General features: G+C 54.3%; 2 protein-coding genes across 10 annotated transcripts in view; one reads left to right on the top strand and one right to left on the bottom strand.

Moving 5' to 3' along the window:
- Positions 1-418: 418 nt before the first annotated feature.
- On the bottom strand, positions 419-19,033 carry ARHGEF40 (Rho guanine nucleotide exchange factor 40). 9 transcript variants are annotated; one of them, XM_019713535.2, is made up of 24 exons: positions 18,723-19,033; positions 16,003-16,200; positions 14,141-15,386; positions 13,827-13,994; positions 13,574-13,694; positions 12,893-12,989; positions 12,710-12,790; positions 12,462-12,578; positions 10,726-10,821; positions 10,530-10,645; positions 10,027-10,153; positions 8,202-8,324; positions 7,956-8,099; positions 6,851-7,461; positions 6,487-6,721; positions 6,039-6,125; positions 5,238-5,453; positions 4,354-4,524; positions 3,372-3,549; positions 2,550-2,654; positions 2,178-2,321; positions 1,723-1,960; positions 1,086-1,147; positions 419-957 (listed from the first exon to the last, which is right to left on the bottom strand). In XM_019713535.2, exons 1-23 carry the CDS (start codon positions 18,723-18,725, stop codon positions 1,114-1,116), a joined length of 4,656 nt encoding a protein of 1,551 aa, XP_019569094.2. In that variant the 5' UTR covers positions 18,726-19,033; the 3' UTR covers positions 419-957; positions 1,086-1,113. The 9 variants fall into 9 exon arrangements, with proteins under 9 accessions (XP_019569094.2, XP_019569095.2, XP_019569096.2 ...); XM_019713536.2 differs by having other exon boundaries at positions 1,086-1,132; XM_019713537.2 differs by lacking the exon at positions 1,723-1,960 and adding an exon at positions 1,542-1,684 and having other exon boundaries at positions 18,723-19,032.
- The window catches only part of RNASE13 (ribonuclease A family member 13 (inactive)), a 32,784-nt gene continuing 30,097 nt past the window's right edge, over positions 16,542-19,228 (top strand). Inside the window, exon 1 of the mRNA XM_074328009.1 lies at positions 16,542-18,370. The gene's annotated coding sequence lies outside the window, so the exon portion shown is untranslated. The remainder of the gene's footprint in view (positions 18,371-19,228) is intronic.

Here is a 19,228-nt window from a genome sequence, read left to right as displayed (position 1 = left end):
CTTGGATGTTACCCCCAGGGTTTGGCTTCAGTAGCTCTGGGGTGGGGCCCAGGAATTAGTGTTTAGCAAATTGTCTAGGGGATTCTCATGCACTGTGATCTGAGGACCTCATTTTGAAATCTGCTGAACTGTGCTGAATCCTAGTTTGACTGTGACTAGCTCAGTCTCAAGAAATGGGTGCATTGTGAGAAAAGGAGCTTTAAAGGGTGCATTGAGCCTCTGGGAGCCACTGTGTGGAGGAGGCACATTCTCCCAGGCCTGGCCCACACCCAGCTTTGGGCCAGGAAGGGGTACAGGGTATCTTGTAGCCTGGGTTGTATTTTCCATGTTCTAGTTAATGGTTGAGGGGAAGTGCTCAAATTATTATTAGTAATATCACCTCAGCCTGGAGGACTGCTCTAGCTCTTTGGACACAAAGTGTGAGTAAATACGTTTAATATAACAATAGTATTATAATAACAGTAATTACATATATAAAGTTTGCAGTTTCCCGCCCCACCCTCATATAATGGTTTGCATAGTTCCATTTCCCATGACACCTCAGAATGGAGTCACCAGGAATAATGGTTGAGCTGGGAGAGATAAGTCTTCTCAGGGAGAGTCAGGGTGGGAAGAAGGGGGAAATACCAGCTCTCTGGGGAGGCCTGATATGGGGGGGGGGGTGCCCTGGGAGTTATGCAGTGGCCCAAGATGGGGAAGGACTGGACCAGGAGTAATTTCCCCGCCTCCAGGGTATGAAAGCAAGCAAGTATGGCCATTCTGGTTCCTGAAGGAAGGCGCCCAGCTGGGGAGAGCTATAGAGATAGCGTTAGCAGGGGAACACGCTGGTCCTTTGACCTCTGTCCAGGAAGCAGAGGGAAGGAAGTCAATGTTCTTCCAGGCCTTCACTATGTCCCACTGCCATCCCAGCCCAAAATGTGCTGAGAGGAGGGGCTGTAGCCAAGTTCTGGATTTTCTCTAGAAGTCAGGAAAGAAGAGGGAGATGGGTTGGGAGAGGCTGACTCCCAAGCAGCTGGGGGGAGGAAGGATGGTACATGCAAGAGGGAAGGAGTGTTGGATGTGGTAAAAAGGAGGTACTGACTCACCCAGGTCACAGAGGTGTTGTGGGGTCACTCAAGGCTCGACCATGACTCTTAGGGGAGAGAAACTGCAGTGAATTAAAAGGATAAGAAATGACCTCTTCTATCCCTGTCTCTCCCTTTCTCTCCCCCCCAAGCCTGTGAGTTCACCTCTTTCCTCCCGTTTGTGAATTTGCTGATTTAATCCAAGTACAAACCAGGCTGTTGGCATTTTCCCCTTTCCATCCACTCCTGCACTATGCTCCTTATTAAGGATTCCTTTTCACTTCTGACCTAATGCCTCTCAGCCAGGCCTGGGTGAGAGGAGAAAGGCAGACTGGACAATATATCCAACTTGGAGCCTTGCTGGGAGCACAGGCTTACTGTTTCCTCTTGCCCTCCCATGGGTTGAAAGATAAGAAGAGCCCACCCAGAAAGTGGCTGAAGAGGTCACCCATACCAAACCCTAGTGAAGGGACTTACCTGCTGGGATAGCCCTAAGATCCCTCCACTGGCCAGAATGGGAGTGCTGCTCCCAGGATGGGGGGGTTGCAGGCTGGGGCTGTTTCTTGGTCCTGGGGACACATCTCCAGAAGAGTCAAGTGATTCCGGGGCTGGAGGGGAAGCTAGGGTGAGAGCAGGGTATAGAACCCTTCAAGATTACCTTAAGCAACCAAGCTGCTCCAATCCATCAGGGAAGAAAAAGCTCCATAGCAACAGGAAGCTGTGAGTCACCATAGCAATCCACTTGCAAGAGAACCCCCCTACCAAGAGGCAGGAAATGTCAGCAGCATCATTAGAGCAACCAGGGAAGAAGCAACAGGAAACTATAAGGATTGCCGTGGTGAACCAGGAGGGTACAACAGGAAGCTGAGGCAGTTTCCATAGAAACCCAAGGAGAGCTAGAGAGAGAAGTACAGAGGAAGTGCTTAGCAACAGGCTGCTGTAAGCATTACCCTAGCAACCAGATGGAAGGCTCTTTTAGCAATTGGGAAGCTGTACATAGTTGTCATGGCAACTGGGCTACTTGGCTAGATAAAGGAATTGCTCAGCAGCAAGCATCCTGAACATGACATAATGACCCAGCCGCTGGGAGCCACCCTTTGAGAGGTGCCTCACCCAGGGAAATTTGCTTGACGTCCAGATCCCAGGCCTCCTCCTCGACGCGGGCAGGCAGGGAGCAGGCTCCCGGTGAGAGGCCGGGAAGGGAGGGGCCGGCATGCTCAAAGGATGACACGGCCACGGAGGCCCGTGTTCGGGCGGCTGCAGAGAGGGGGGGGTGGGGGAGGGGTGGGGTGCTGGTGTGGGAAAGCCCTCCTGGCTCCCTGAAAAGACCCTCAGTTTCTTAGAGGGTCTCCCAGTCGGTCCCACAATTTCTGGTAAGACATATCCACTCATTACCCTTCCTCACTTTCTACCACGCCTCCCCACTGTGCCCTCATGTCAAGGTCTTGACTTCTGGGGGCGACCCCCCAGCACTGTGGACCTCACCTCTTCCAGTGAGCAGGGCACTCAGCGTCCGTTCTCCAAGGGCTTTGATGTCCAGAAAGGGTTTATTCCCGATGCCCATGGAGACCATCTGCTGCACTCGGAGCTCTAGGGAACAGAGACCCTGTTACCAATCTCCTTTGCCAGTTCTCTGCTCTAGTCCTAGCATGGTCTTGGTCCACTCTTCCTTTTGCTCCTTCCCAACTCTCATTCCTCTGGTATCTTGTTACTCTTCCTGTTGACTGCCATGACATGGATGGATGGTGGTCCTCGACTTCCTCCTCAGACATCTGTCTCTTCTGTATGTTGTTGCATCCTGCCCATTTACCATTCCAGCTGCCCAACTTCTAATACTCATGTTCTTCCCTTTATCTTGGGTATGAAGAGCAAAACTCACTTTTACATACCTTTACAATTTATCAAACGTTTCCATATATATCACCTTATTTAATTCTCCCTATCACACTAAGATGTAGATATTACTTTCTATTTTTTCAAGTGAGTGGAATGAGGTTCAGAGAATTCAAAACAAAACTGGCAAAACACAAACAATTAGTCCAGGTCACACAGCAAGTAAGTTCTGGAACCCAGGTCCAGCGAGCACTTTCTCAGTCTCCTGCCCAGCCACGTGCTCTTGCTTCCCTGAAATAGATTTCGCTTTCCTTTCGGTATACCTTAGACTAATTTCTCTCTCTCAAATCATATCTTGAATCTTCTCATAAGTCACTCTTCTTCATCCTACACCCTGTTTTCCCAAGTGGTCTCCATACTCTCCAGCTAACCTCCTGCCATAACCTTGACCCCACCCCTGGTTCTGCCTTGTACCCTTGTTGTGGGCTGCCTGTCTCCACAACAGCTGGGCGATAGAACTTGTCCACTTCAGTTTGATCTCTGGTGAGGCTGCCTGTAGAGTGTATGCCTCCCGTGCACGGCGCCGCCGAAACCACAGCTCAAAGCAGAGCCCGCTGTCCCCGATGTTTTCTGTTAACCCCATGTCAGCAGTCTGAGAAAGAGCAGAGGAGAGTGGGTGAGGATGGAGTGAGTCCTGGTTAGATGGTACCACATGGAAAAGCATTACACTTAGCCTTGCATCTGTTAGATGTTCAGTAAATGGTTGCTCAACACCTACCATGGGCCAAGTGCTCTACATTAGTCTCCTTAGCAACCATAATTTACAGAAGGGGAATGCCCAGAGACATGAAGCAACTTGCCCAAGGGCTAATCATAGCTTATTAGAGAAAGAAAGTTCAAACCTATGTCCGCTATTCCAAACCTAGGCTTTTTTCTCTATATTGTAATACCCCCTGAAGACCTAGAACTAGTGTAGGGGGACAAAGTCTAGAAACCCTTAGAATCATGCCACACAGCTTAATCTAGGACCATAGGTCGCTACTGATGTTTGTCTGGATACCAGGGCTGTTTCCCTAAAGCAGAGCCTCCCTCTTGGCTTCTTCAGTTCCATCAAGTTACATATACAGTGTCCTTTTTCCTTGTCCCCCAGGGACCACCCATGACTCAAAAGGCATGTGTGTTCTTAGTGGGAAGGGTCCTGCTCCCTTCTGGCTTGGAATACCTCATGAATCTCCTGCATGAATGATAAGGAAAACCTCAAGGAATAGACCTATGACAGGGACTTCTATCACCCCAACACCCTAACTGATGGTTGGTTACAGGCGAAAGCCTGTTCGAGATTATGCAGATTCTGAACATGGGTTGGGGTTGAATTTTCAGAACATCTTGAGTTCTCAAGAAGAGCATGACTTCCTGTCCTGTTCCCCACTACCCCTCCTTCCTGCAGGTGTTGTACCTTAAAGGCCTGCTTGTAAACAAAAGTCTCCGACCCCCCCTCAGAGCCCTTGAGTTTGCTGAACAGGAGGAGATGCTCAAAGAGGAAGACATGGCGAAGGCACTTCTTTCTGCCACAGATGACGGTGAAGGGGTCCCGGTGCAGAAGCTGTCCCTGTTCCTTCAGATCTGTCTGGAGAAAGGAAAAAAAAAGTCATTGGTCCTGGAGCCCTTTGTGTATATTTTATGGGGAGTAAAAATGGGATTTATAGGGCAAGGGCCTAATGACTCATTCTAAAGGCAGAATCAGGAAATCAGGGAAGCCCTTGGCCTAGAATCCACCAACTGGTCACCCTGCACAGCGTACCTGGCCTAGCAGCACAGCCTGTCTCTCAAGACGGAAAGCATATTGCATAGTAAGGCTCACAGCCTCCCGTGAGAAGCCTTTGAATGGTGGGGATGAAAGCATCATTTTGCCCCAGGAAGAGAATCAAGAAAGAATTGATGGAGAAAGTGGTCTATCCCAGAGGAGGTAGGTTTCCAACCTGTTCTGGAACCTCAGGGCTGGAAAGAGACTAGGTAGAGAAGAATAAGGTATGTGTTGAGTGTTGAGATGCAGGAGGAAGTGCAGGGTAGATTGAGAAAGATAAGAATCAAGAAGAATAGGAAAGCACAGGCAGATATAGAATCATGGGATGATGGGCAGGACATAGCTTCTTTATTTATAGACGAGTAAACGGAGGCCCACTGAAGTTCAGTGTCTTCACTATGGCCATCCAGCTGGTTAGAAATTACAGCCTGGAGCCCTCTGACCATGAGTCTAGTTCTCTCATCACCAGCCCACTCTGCTTCTGAGGCCACAGGACTAGGTAATTTGAGCTGTAGTGACTGGAGCTTTGGCCTCACCTCGCAGCCACGCACTGCCTCCACGGCCAACAGGTCTCTGCCACGGGTCTCTTGTTCCCGGAGCAGCTGCACGGCAGCCCCAAGGGCCTGGCGCTCAGAACTCAGTTCAGGCCCAGCTTCCCTTAAGAGCTCCTCCAGGAGCCGCCCATACCGAGCCAGCTGCTCCAGGGGCTGCTGCAGGGCCCGGGGCAGGTGAGGGCCACCCTCTGTGGAGCCCTAGAATGGGGAGGAGACAGACAGGGATGAGGGGAGGGGCTGGAGCTGGTGGAGGCTGAGGTCGGCGGGGAGGGTGAGTGGTACTCCAGGCTTTTGGGGGTAGATGAAGCAAAGAAAACCTTCCCCTAGAAAGAAAGCAGATAGGGGGGCTGCAGGAGATTCAGTCATCCTCTATATCTTGCTGGGAAATAAAGAAGGAATACAAATAATGCCTTATAGCCTCTGGCTTTTAACTTTTGAAAAGTTCACATGTTTTGTTGTGAGGTCTTTTGATCCTCAGAGCACTCTGTGAATTAGATATAGTAAATATTGCCCCCATTTACCAATGTAGAATTGGGCTCAGAGGAACCAAGAGTCTTGCCTAGTCCCTCAGGTGGACTGGATAAGAACCCAGTCTCACCTGCCTCCCAGTCCAGTGCCTGTCCCACCCTCAGCAATTCTGGGAGGTTATTGGTAGGTGACATTCCTGGGCACATCCAGAAAAGCTCCCCATCCCCCCTCCCATCCCTGTGAGATTTTGAGGTTGGGTGGGTTTTACACCTTCCTGGCTCCTCCCTTTCTTATGAAGGTTGGAGAAAGGGTTACCTTGGTCAGGGGGCCGAGTGCAGCCAGGCCATTCTCCAGTTTGTGTCGGTGCTTCACATACTGGGCGTAAAGGCTGAACTGGTCCCCCTGTGCCGGAAGAGAAAAATGCCATCCCTGCAGACAAGCCCTTCCCTTTGCTCCTCTATGTTCTCACTGCAGCCCAAAGGAGAGGCAGGCCACCAGGGGGCACTCAGTCTGCCTAGGGAATGACAGCTCCTGGCTCCGGTGGAGACAGTGAAGGCCAGGAAGCCCTGGAGACAGGGACACAGAGGCTGAGTAGGTCCAGAGGAGCCCAGGGAATAGCACTAGGCCCCAGAATCTTAGACCATACATTTGGGTGGGGTGGGTGTGGGGGTGGGGGGACAGATACTGAGAAGGAGGACCAAGTAGGTGGGGCTGAAACATTCGAAGGGGGAAGACCTGGAATAAGTTTTAGAGTCTCACTCACATGGCGAAGGAAGCAGGCCCCAATGCGCAGGGGGTGGGTGGTGCAACCTTGAAGCTCCCGCAGAAAGTGTGTCCGATGGAAGCTTCGAAGCCTCTCCCGGACACTTAGGGCGGTGGCCCAGGTGCCCCGCAGTTCAGGAGTCAGCTCAGACCCAGGGGGTGGCACTGGCTCACTCAAAGTGGCCACATACTCCTGCTCACAGGCAATCAGTTCAGACACCAGACGCTGCTGGGCACTGCAGGTACAAGCAGTAGCAGAGGAGGCTGGGGCGTGAGAGGGAGCCACCACCCCCAACAATATCCTATGCTTTTCCTGCTGGGCAGTTGGGCCTGCCTCTTGGGCACCAGTTAGGCTGGGCTCTCACCTGATGCTTCTCTTGCGCTCCATCCGGGGGGTGCCTACTCCCCAGGGCCCATCTGGACCCCCGGCCCGGCCCAACAGCACATGTTCCCGGGGTGAGCACGTCCTGTCTACCACCTCGGTACTGGTGACCTCCAGGCCTCGGATGAGCACGGTCCTAGGTGGCCTGCCCTCTGCTTCTGGAGCCAGTTCAGGGCCCTCCTCCTCATAGTCTTCCCCACAGGGGGCCAGGGAGCAGTGGGATGGGGCTGCCCGTGGCCCAGGGCTGCTGGGGAGCAGCAGGGAGCTGAGGCTGGGGGAAGGGCTATGAGGGCCCCGCTGGGCCCCTCCGCTGCTGGCACTGTCTGCCCGTCGTCGCCGGTGGCCCCGCGGACTGGCCTCCTCTCCCAGCTGTTGCTGAATCCTCCTCTCCAGCTCTTGGCAGCGGGCCCGGCAGCGGCCCCATTCTCGCAGGGCTGCTGGGCTGCCCAGGTCCAGGGCCAGGGCCCGCATCTCCTGGAAGGTGCCAGCGCTGGGCTCTGGAGCCCGCCGCAGGGCCAGGGCTGCCAGCACGGCCTCCCGACCCGGCCCTGCTCCTGCCAGTCTGGCGGAACCTTCATCCACCCATTCATGTGCCTACAAGGCCAAAGGGGTTGGGAATGGGGAGAGGAAGGAGTGAGATCCAGTCCGGCTCCCACACACTGCCCAGGGACAGCTCCTGTCCTCTTGCCGATGGCTTCTCAATGCCTATTACCTTCCCAGTCCTCTCAGAACACATCCCCTCACTATTCCAGCATCACTGCCTGACCGTGCCCCTCTGAGCTGGTATGGAGACAGCAGCCTAGATGAAAGAATAGCCACCACTTATATAGAATTTCTGAGTGGCAGGCTCTGCATTCAGTGGTTTTTATATATTGCTTATAGAATCCTCACAGCAACCCTGCGAGGTAGGTGCCTGTGAAGGCACATTCCGGTTTGGTATCTTGTCCCAGATTATTCATCAAGTAGGCGGCAGAACCAATAAAGCCAAAGAGATGGCCTCCTGAGTCCCTGCTTTTAACAAATGCCGGATCAGCCTCTTCAGGCAGAAGAGCACAGTGATGGGCATAGAAAACAGGGCCTGCACACACCTGCTGGAAGAAGCGCTGTAGCCGCAGGGCCCGGTGGAGGCCACTCTCCACATGCTCTAGCCGCTGTTCAAAGACATCCAAAACCTTCTGGGAGGCACTGTCCTCCTCCAGGTCCAGGGCCTCCCGTGCCTGACCCAGGCGCTCCTAGAGAAGGGAGGCTATGCTCAGACCTGGTCCTCAGCCCCTCTCCATCTCCCCCTCCCTCCCTGCATGTCTCTTCTCACCCACCCTTCTCCCCCTTCTCACCTGAACCTCAGCACTAAAAGCCCGGAATCGGAGCTCTGTCTCCTGCAGGGCAGACAGGGAGTCCCCGGGAGCAGCAAAACTCACCAGCTGCTCCTCCCCTGGGCCTGACAGCCACTGCAGCACCTAGGACAGATGGGGTGAGAGAGCAGGGCTGTGTGGGAGGAGGAGGCCATGCAGAAGAAGGAAAAGGAAAGCTGAGATCCAGCTTCCACCATACCACCCCAATCTGCAGAACCCTGGGCAGACCATTTCATCTCAGCTGTAAAGTGGGAAGAACAGTGAATGGCGGTAGTTTCCGTAAGGCCAAGTAAGAAAGTGAGTAAGAGATCTTTGCAAAGCACCAGGTGAAGGGGAAGCTGGGCTGGCAGGAAACACCAAGGCAGGTGTGTTAGGGTTCCAGGGCTCAGCATGGAGGTGACACAGATAAAACTGGTGTGAGCCTGAGGCAGGATGAGGGGATGAGGCTCCAAAGGAGGGCCAGGGGAAATTTCACATGACCAAACCCAGTGATGGGTGGGCGGGGGACCGAGGGACCAGGCTTGGAGAGATGGCCCAAGAGGTGTGTGTGTGTGTGCACGTGCGTGTGTACAGCTCTAGTTGCCTATTATGGGCTCTAGGGACTCATGTTGGTTCTGGGATAATTGACCAAAAAGGAATGGTAACTTTTAACTCTGAACAAAGGCTGGAAGCTGGGTGAGACAGCCTGAGGATGAGAAGGCAGAATGTTCCTAATAACCAGGGCCAACAAGGAACACTTCTATCGTCCTTTGTTGAATTCATTCGGTCATCCGAACACCCCTGTAAGTGTTATTATCCCAGTTCTACAGATGAGGACTTGGAAACTCGAACACGCTTCAAGACTTGTCCAACATCTCACTCCTAGCAGAACTAGAACTCAAACTGAGCACTTCAGACTCCAAATCCTATATGCTAACGGTTTTTAAACAGTGGGGGGAAACAGCTAATAATCACGCAAGCCAACAAACAGTAGGAGATACAACCTGTTGGATACTGGCATGGAGAAGGCCAATATGAAGAAATCCCAGGAAACAGAGAGTTCTGCCACCACCACCCCCACCCTGGCTATTGACATTAGTCCTGAGATGACCCTTCCCTGATACCCACATGCAGGTCTATGAGGTGTTCACTCACCATGCTTGGGGCTAAAGAGAAACAATCAGACTTCAAAGCCCCCTCTACCCCACATGGTAGGGTGGAGAGCAAATCCCTGTGGGAGTCTTAACCTCAGAAGAGAAGAATCAAGGTTCAGAGAAGCCAGCCTTATCCCTGAATCTTCCCCACAGATGCCTTGGTTCCAAGGCATTTGGGGCTTTCATTTCATTGCGCTCTCCTTCCAAGGCGGAGGGAGGTAGGGTCCAGCCTCAGGTTTGGGGGATGACATTGTATAAGGAATTGAGGGAGCACGGGTGGCAGTGCAGCAAAAAGGCTGGTATCAATAGACGTTTATTATTATCATTATTATTTTTTTTATTTTTACGTTTATTATTTTTAAGCTAAGGAGGTAGGCACTTCAGAGTCAATCAGCTCTTCCCAGAATCCCCTGGGATACCAGAGCATCTCTCACAATCTCTAAGGATCCCTGATCAAACAAACAGTGGGGAGGGGAGGATCTGGCTTCTCTTTGTGGGGCCTAAGATGCTATCTGCCTCTTGTTGAATCTCACACTGACCATGACCAACCTCCAGCGAAGGTGAGGACAGAGGGAGAGCCAGTCAACCAAGCCAGGTTAGGAGAACATCATCAACTAGAAGTATCAGTGGAAAAGGGGTTGCCGAGTCAGAGGGGTCTGGGGGTCCTGGCTCACCTGCTGGAGTCGGCACAGGCGTTGCCGCTGCTCCTGCTGTTGCACGTGCAGGTTGGAGAGGCGCACGAGCTGATGAATGGCTTCATCCACCTCCTGGTACAGTGTAGCTGGGCCTGGGCCCTCAAGCCTGGGGAAGGAGGGGGGAAGAATGAACCATTGCGTTGTCAAGCACCCCCTCTTCAACCCTTGCATCCCAACAGGAGTGGTGGCACAGCCTTGTGGGTCAGAGTATGGCCCTGGATTTGCATCCTGACTCTTCCATGTACTGACTAACCTTGGCCAAGACATTTAACATTTCTGACCCCCCAAATCCCCATTTGTAATTGTAACTAGCATGTAAGGACCTTTGGAGGGTTATGAGGTAATAAGTGGAAAAGCATGACATCTTGTCCAGATACACGCTCAGTAAGAATGCTCTGGCAGTTAAGATTTATTGGCAGCCCTCGATGTGTCTCCACCTGCTACGTCCACCTGCCCCTGCCCACCATATTCATCCCTCGTACTTGCTGCTGTGCGTAGAACGCAGCCTCATCAGGATGGCTCCCCCGTCCCTCTGCAGCTCTGTCAGCCGGGGATCTGCCAGCACCTTCTGCAGGGGCTCAGGCATTCCTACCGCCTCCTGGGAGCAGGGAGCAGTTAACAGTTGGGGTCCCACCAGAGTCCACACCCCATGCCCTTTCATCCCATTTCATTTCATACCTCTCCTTCTGGCTCTGCTGCCCCTTCCAGCTCCGCAATGGCTTGCCGTACAGAGCCCAGCACACCTCGGCACAGGTGGCACAGCCTTGCCACCTCCTGAAACATGCACACGGGAATGGAGTCCAGGGATAGAGTTTAGGATAAGGAGCCCAAGCCCTGGGGTAGAAGTGGGGTGGCCACAGAGACTTTAATAGAGGCAATGCTGGGTTCAATTCCTGATGCTGTTGCTTACTAATTGGATGACCTTGGGTGGGTCCAGAAATGTCTTTGAGCCTCAGTTTCCTCAACTGTAAAGTCAGGACAGGACACATAGGATCAGGCAGCCCGATGGCTCAGTTGGTCAGAGCCGAATTCTTTCTTTTTTTTAAAAAAGATTTTATTGGGGAAGGGGAACAGGACTTTATTGGGGAACAGTGTGTACTTCCAGGACTTTTTTCCAAGTCAAGTTGTTGTCCTTTCAGTCTTAGTTGTGTCGGGTGCAGCTCAGCTCCAGGTCCAGTTGCCGTTTTCTAGTTGCAGGGGGCAGAACCCACCATCCCTTGCGGGAGTTGAACTGGCAACCTTGTGGTTGAGAGCCCACTGGCCCATGTGGGAATCAAACCGGCAGCCTTCGGAGTTAGGAGCATGGAGCTCTAACCGCCTGAGCCACCCAGCCGGCCCCAGAGCCGAATTCTTAACAATAGGGTTGCTGGTTTGATTCCCACATGGGCCAGTGAGCTGCGCCCTCCACAACTAGACTGAAGACAATGAGCTGCCGGAGGGGCGGCCGGATGGCTCAGTTGGTTAGAGCGCGAGTTCTCAACAACAAGGTTGCCAGTTCAATTCCTGCATGGGATGGTGGGCTGCGCCCCCTGCAACTAAAGATTGACAACGTTGACTGGACTTGGAGCTGAGCTGTGCCCTCCACAACTAGATTGAAAGAACAACGACTTGCAGCTGATGGGCCCTGGAAAAACACACTGTTCCCCAATAAAAATAAAATAAAATAAAATAAAATAAAATAAAATAAAATAAAATAAAAATAAGATACACAGGATCTTGTGAGGTTTAAAGAGACGCTGCTACATATAAGTACCTAGCATGGGCCTAGCGTTGTGCAGTTTAGTAAACATGAGTCTCCTTTCTTGTCTACACTATTCAGATCCACGTCCCACAACACAGCTTAATGACCATGTTACAGACCCCCTTTAATACTCAGCTCAGATCATGTTTACACCTCTTCGTGAATACTCACAGTACTTAAATTCATAGAATCAGAGATTTTATCCTAATTGCTACACTTTGCAGGTGAGGAGCCTGAGGCCAGGATGTTGGTGCAGTGAGCAGGTACAGAAAGGCTCCATCTCCAGAACTGAGGTACAGTAACTCATCCAAGGTCACATGGAACCAGAACCAGTCTTCCAGATTCTCAGCTCTTTCCAGGACCGTAGTGACACTATTTTGTACTTTTCTCTAGTTGTTTCTGACTTATCTCCCACCAAAAATCATATGCAGCGTAATGTCATGTTAAAAATTTATTTAACATATTCCTCCCATCTCTTCAGTAACCCATGCGTGGTATGTACACAAATTTTTCTCATGGTTTGTGAGCCATAAATATTTGTTGAGTTGAATGGATGGGAAACCAGTTTTACCCAACCCCTTGGTCATATCAGAGATCTGCCTTCTCCCTTAGAATGTCCTCAGGTGCGTCAGTGCTGGCTCTCAGTGTCCCGAATGGGGGAGGTGAAGCTTACCTGGTGTGTGTTGACCCAGTGGCTGGGAGAGGGCTCCCTGTGACCTCCCAAGTCCCATTGCAGCTCCTCTGGCTTGGCCACTCTTTTCAGATCATTCTCTGACAGCAGCTCAGCACCCTGAAGTCATATGAAGGCTGTGGCTTTCTCGCCTGGGCACCCAGGGGTTCAGGGACCACCCTGGGGCTCCAGCCAGCTTCTTTTCCTCTCTCCACTACTGAGGGGGACAAGGTGGGAGTGAGGGCTCAAACCTGAAATCCATGGAGCTCAGTGGGAGGGTCATCATGACTGAGAAGCAGCAGCCGCTGAACAAGGGGAGGGTCTCCCGAGTCCTATAGGAGGGCAGAACCCTAAACTGTGGGCAACTGAGTGGCCTGGGATGGCCTCTGGGGAAGAGTTAGGATGAGAAGTACCTGTCTCAAGGGGTTGATTACCTGAAGTTGACTCAGGACAGGAATGAGAGCTGGAGGCAGGGGAGGTGCCTTGCGAAGGTCTAGCAGGACAGACAGCCCCAGTATCTGTAGGTCAGGCCTGTGGGGGCAGGAAGAGCCAGGGAGGCAGTGTGTGTGTGTGTGTGTGTGTGTGTTCAGAAACAGTGGCACAGGGTCTGGCTTTAGTGTTACTAGTTCTTGGGAGAAGTTAGTTCCTGGTACATTTGGGAGGCAATGGTCAAAGGGCCAGAGCCTGGGAGGTGTGTCCCAGAGCCAATGACATAGCAATCAGGACTCTATACTCATGGCTATGGGGCATAGGATCAGGGTCTAGAACATTAGGAATCCTGTGCTCTGGAAAGTATAGATTCAACACCAGCATGTAACATGGTCCCTAATAGGTTCTTGGTGCTCAATAGTTGCTGAATGAGTGAATCAATGTCCTGATAATCTAGCTAGTGTCTCAGGATACTGAAAGTCGGCAGTGTTGATTTTTGAGAATCAGTGTAGATATCTTGGACGTTAGGGGTGAGGCAAGTCAGAAGTTAATGACTTGAAAATCTGAGTGTTGAAGAAGTAGGTGTCCTAGAGTTCAGGAGATCAGTGTCCTGAAAAGAGAGAGGGTCAAAGTCCTCATGACCCAGGAGGTTAGTGGCCTGGGTGTGAGCGCTGGGCCTCGGTTACCTGAGCAGTGAGTGGAGGTAATGAAGAGCAGAGCTCAGCATGTCTCGGGAGGGTGAGGGCTCCTCAGGAGAGCACGGTGGGGTAATGGTCAGCAGAGCTCGCCCGCTCTGGTCCACCCCTCCTGAGGACACAAAGTGGCAAGGCTGTCCTGGCTGGGGCAGGACATCACAGCCACCCTGCCTCCCTCTGCAGCCCACCCCAACTGCTTCTCTTTCTTTAACTCCTTTCCCTTCAATCACTGATGCTCACTGACCAGTCAGGATGAGGAATCCAGATGCCATCAAGTCCCAAGCTATGTCAGGGTCATCAGAGATGGAGACAGGAGGGGCCTCTTCTGAGATGCTGTCCATTCTCACCTCCTGCACAGTCTCCAAGGGTGGTGTTGGGGGATCAGGGAGGAGTCCTTCGGGATCTGTGGATCCTGCACAGACACAGGTAGAGCTAGGGGCCTGAAGTGACGCTGGGTATGGCTGTTCTGCTCCCAGCCTCATCTCTGCTCCTCCTCTAGCCCTCTTTCTGAGGCGTAACCTACGCAGACCCTTGCCCCACTGGTCTGTGTCATCTCACCTGCCATGCACACCAGTCTTGGATCCTCCTGCTCACTCTCTCTGGCCTTCTCTTCTATAGGCTCACAGGCTTCGGGGGGCCGAGACTCTTCTTCATCTGCTTGTTTGACTTCCTCTTTTGGCTCAGATTCTGGCTTCCCCGAGCCTTCATGTTCTTCCTTAACCAGGTTGCCTCCTGGAAGCTTGCGCTCATTTGGTGAGGGCAGACTGATGAGGACTCCCTGTTGGCTGGTCTCTTCCTTGTCTCCAGGGCTCAGCGGGACACTGTCCCCTCCTCGGCTAAGAGCCCCTTTGCTTGCAGCTCGCTTCTTTCTCCTGTTTCCTTTGCCTGTTCTCCGAGGAGTGCCAGGCGGTCCTTCGGCCCCCTGGCTTGCTCCTCCCACAACCTCCCCTGTCCTCAGGGGGCAAGATTCAGAGGCTTCCCCCAGAGCCTCTGCTGGGGGATCAGATGCCTCCAGAACTGCTGCCTCTGGGAGGGCCTCAGCTCCTGGGGGAGACCCAGGGGAGGCTCCACTGCTGCTCCCCTCACCGGGTGGACGTGCCCCATCCTGGTCCCGAGGCCCTAGACCCTTCTGGTGCATCCATGCTCGGTGTCTCCGGTGCCGGCCCTTCCCTCCAGCACCCTTGCGGGTGGGTACCGTCCGGGTCCTGGAGAGGCCCGAGGAGCTCTCAGCATCCACGGGGCTCCCCCTGACAGGCAGTGTCACCTCCAATAGCTCCACATACTCGCCTTCAGGTCCTTCGGCAGGGGCATTGTGCCCATCGCCAGGACTCCTGGTACCCAAGGCCTCCTCAGGAAGTGGAGGGCTGGGGAGCCCTGGGGGTCCGGAGGGAAGTTCTGGGGGCAGCGTGCTTGGCCGATGTCCTACCATGAGGCCTTCTTTGTGCACAAATCGGGGGCAGATGAGTTCAGCCCAGGGCAGCCGCTGAATCCCAGAGGGCGCGGAGAGTAGGCAGGTGCTGAGGCGACCTGTAGGCCGGTCCTTATTGATACCTTGTAGCCACTCAGGTGTGAACAGATAGGCACAGGCCTCACTGGGCACAGGCAGCTCCTGAACACGCCCACCTCCTGGGGCCAGGCACTTAAGTACTAGGCGGGGTGCTTGGGCTGCTGAGGGCACCACTTGCAGGTAGAAGTCCCCTGGGCGCAGCAGCTGCCAGGGCAAGGCTGCTAGCTGCACCACCACTTGCTCGTGTAAGCAGAGGGGCCAGCCCTCATGGAAGAAGAGAAAACCGCTGTACTGGGCCTGGGGAGAGAAATGGGAGGCTGTGCTCAGGCCTCTGCTAATGAAACCAACAGGAGGGGGCAGTTAAAATGGGACCATCATAGGCAGGAGTGGCCTTATGCCTGGTGGGTTATAACTCCAGGAGAGCAGGAGGGGATATCTTGGGGTGCTTATATGACAGAGGAAGGGCTCGGGAGGTCTGTTTTCTGGTGGTAGGAAGCTAGTTCCATGTGTAGGAGGATAAGAACTGAGTCATTACAAAGACATGGTCAGCGGATGCCATTGTCTTGGAGGAGTCAAAACTCTTTGGAGGTCTTTATATCTGTAGAAGTAAAGGATCTCTGTTGAGCGACATCTGGAGGAGTTAGTATCTTGAGAAATACACATGAGGAAAAATATGTCTGGAATTAGGTCTGAAGGGTCAGAGTCTTTGGGAGTTGATGTTTCTTAGGGGGTCAATATTTGGTGGAGATGAGTTTTTGCATGTGTGCTAGTATCTGAGGGGCAGTGCCTCTGGGAGGGAATCAGTATGGGGAGGTGGCGTCTCTAGGCAGGGGTAAATTAGTTGGCCTCACTAGCCTCTGGAGTGAGGCAGAGAATCTTAGGGGAGCTAGAACCGGGATGCACAGACACTCACACAGGCTTCCTGCTGGACCTTGGCAAGCAGGTGCTTGGCGGGCACCAGGAAGTCCAGAGTGTACCTCAGCGCATCCTCCCGGTAAGTCCTCTCCACCACCTGGAACACCTGGCCCAACAGTGTGGGTGCTGTCGCCTCGAAGGGTGGGTACAGGGCAGCAAGTGTGCTCTGCACACAGTCCTCCACTGGCTCGGGCTCCTGGGAGAGATAAGACCAGGCTGCAGATCTGTAGAGATCACCCAAGCATGGATCCTTGGGACCCACTGTGTGCAGAGAGGGAACTCAGGAAAGGGTGGCTGAATAACCCCAGGATGGGAGTAGGGCTGGGCCAGTCAGAATCCACAGGCCTCGCAGTGCACTCTATGCAAGAGCTCTGAGACCTTGGCTTTGGAGATCCAGAGAATTTGCTGTGAATGTCTCTGATCAGGGCTGTCCCTGATTCTTGTGAATCAGGGCAATTGCATAGGCCCCCCCCCCCCCCCCCCCCCCCCGGAGAGAAGTGACAGGCTCCTGGGCCATCAAGTGACTTACTGATGGCTAAGAGCTCTGGAGGGTGGGGGGCTTTTACACAGACATTCTGCAAGCCCCTCCTCACAGGGCCTACCATCCGGAGACCCCCATCTTAAGTGGCTGTGACACCACCCGTGAACAATCACGTGCTAGAGATGGTCAAGTGGAGGGCTGTTTGTCTTGAGTCTTTCTAGCACCCCTCTCCACTCTCCCAGAGTGGCTGTGAGGCAATCACCCACTCCCAGAGCATGTGGGATTGGGTTACAAAGAACTGGGTGGGGACAGTTGAAAGAGGAAAAAGTCACAAAAGAAACATGTGGGGAAGGGAAGAGCAGGCCTTGGTGGTTTGTACTGGAGCTGAAATCTTTTGATTCCAGCAGGACTTCTCTGCCAGCCTCCACCTGGAGCCACAGTTTCAAAAAGACTCAGCCCTGCTTCTTCCAGACTAGCCTCCCTAAGTGAAATCAATGGGTTATCTTTCTCCATACCACAGGCTAAACAACCACCCCTCAGGCTATTCCTTTGTAAACTTATTTCTCTTTCAAGATGTCTTTAAGTTCCTTTTATCAGATTTCTTTGCTGTAAATGGGCAAGGGGATGTTCACTGCAGATCTTTTTCTAGTTCTTTACCTACCCCCCACCCAGCCTGGCCTTTTCCCTGAAGACAAAACTGCATACCATTTTACTTTGAGTCCCTTCAGCCAGAGTTGTCTGCCAGTCCCGACCATGAGAAGCTAGGGTAGCCACTCCAAAGAGGGACATTCAGCGCGCCACACAAAGACCCGGCCCCAAGGTGTGTGGGCGAGCAGACAGAACCCCCCTGTGTTCCGGAGACCCGGCCAGAGCAGTGAGCGTGGGTGGGGGTAGGGTGGAGATAGGCGGGGGTAGGCAGAGTGGGCCGACTGCTCCGAGTCCAAGAGGGGGGAGCTAGAGCTGGAGCAGCGAGGCAGCTGCAACCCATTAGGGGCGGTGAGCTCATGGCTGAGCGTGAGTCTCAGCCACAGGAAACGACAGCAGTAGGAGGGGAGGAGGGGTCTGGGGTGGGAGGCGGCGGGCAGGAGCACAGAGACAGGGCCTCCAGCCGGCGGGGACCAAAGAGAAGACCAGAGAGACTGAGTCAGCTCTCCCTGGCCCAGTTCCTCTTTCTTCTTGCTCCAACCTCCCTGCCAGGGGGTGCCCTTTCTTCTGTGGAGCAGCAGCCCCGGTACTACTCCTACCCCTCCTCCACTCCCCGCGGGGAGCGCCCCCAGGCAGGGCCTCTCCCTCTCCTCCACTCTCTGCAGTGAGCGCCCCCTAGGCGGTGTCCTCCCCACCCCACCCCCCGCAGTGGGCGCTCCCTGGCAGTGCCTACTCCTGCAGTGATTCTTCAGAGAGTACTTCTGGAGTGAAAGTTCGCAGTATATGCCCTCCTGCTCCCTGTGCCCTGAGTTGCGGCAGCGAGGGTTCCCTATCCCCTGGAGGGTGCACCCGCCAGGGCTTCTCTGCAGCGGGAATATTCTGAGACGGCTTCTGTTCTCTGCGGCGTGAGCTCCGGGGCATTCCCTGTCTCCCCCACCGACCCCCATCTCTTGTCTGCTCTGGCAGCGTCACGCCCCCTGGCATTGTGGGCCCCCCTCCCCAGTCTGTCTATCCTGAGGCAGCTTCTCTTCTCCGCGGGAATTTCCCTCTTTGGCCTTGTCCCTGGCCCCATCCCAGCCCCAGCTGTGGCTGGTCCCCCAGGGCCGGATGGGTGGGTCCGGCTCACCGGGCTGGGGACTGGGATGGAAAATGGTGGTTCCAGGCAGGTCAATTCTCATGACCCGAGGCCAGATCCCATCCAAGGCTGCTGCAACACCCAACCCGCAGGGGTCTCCCTCGGGTAAGGAGCTGGGACCGGGAGGGGGAGGGAAGATCCTGCAAAGGAAGGCACAGGTCAGGATAGAGGAGGGCGAGGGGAGGTGTATGGATTAGGGGAGAGACCAAACGGAGGATGGGGGAAGGGGCGGAGAAGAGGAAGAAGAAAGAAAGGGTAAGAGCAATACCCTGTGGGGACAGAGCCAGACAGTGGGGCAGACAGATCAAAGAAAAGAAAGGGGGGATGGGAAGGAGGAGAGTCCCAGGAGCTCCCAACAGTCGAAAGCAGGAGCGGGACGCACCAAGCTGGGGACTTGCGGCCCAAAGCGGGCTGCGCGAAGGCGGAGAGGACACCGGGGTTGCGACGCGGGACTCACCATGGCTCTGCGCGGGGTCGCGTCCGACGCTCGGGCGGGCGGGGCCGGGTGCGCCGCCGCCTCCCTCCCGCCGCTCGCGTCTCGCCGAGTCTGGCTAGGGGACAGCTCCGGCCGCGGCAGCGGCTCGGCCCGCTTGGGCTCCCAGGCCGCGGGGCCCCGCCAGGGAGGGCCGAGACGGCCGCCCCTCCCCACCCCGCCCTTCAGTGCCCGCCTCCGCCTCGGCGCCGGACCCCCTGCCGGGACTCCCCCTGTCGGGACTCCCTCTCCCGCGCGAAGCCTCTCCGCCGCTCCCCCGACGCCCTCAGCCGATCTGCCCAGCTCTCCAGCAACCCTCTTCCTCCCCCAACCCGCCCTCGAGTGGGTAGCTGAGACCCTGACCCTCGGAGGCCCGCCCCGCTGTGGATGCCCTTCTTTTCCCGCCACCGCTTCGCTCCCTGCGGGGACTGTTTAGTCCTCGAAAGAGATACGCCAGAGGCTGGGGCGTCGGTGAATTCCCTGGGCTGCCC

Source organism: Rhinolophus sinicus, linkage group LG03 (assembly GCF_036562045.2).
Source record: "Rhinolophus sinicus isolate RSC01 linkage group LG03, ASM3656204v1, whole genome shotgun sequence".
NCBI classification, from domain to species: Eukaryota; Metazoa; Chordata; class Mammalia; order Chiroptera; family Rhinolophidae; genus Rhinolophus; species Rhinolophus sinicus.
Note: the sequence above shows the minus strand (reverse complement) of the source record. Positions and strands in the feature narration are given on the sequence as shown.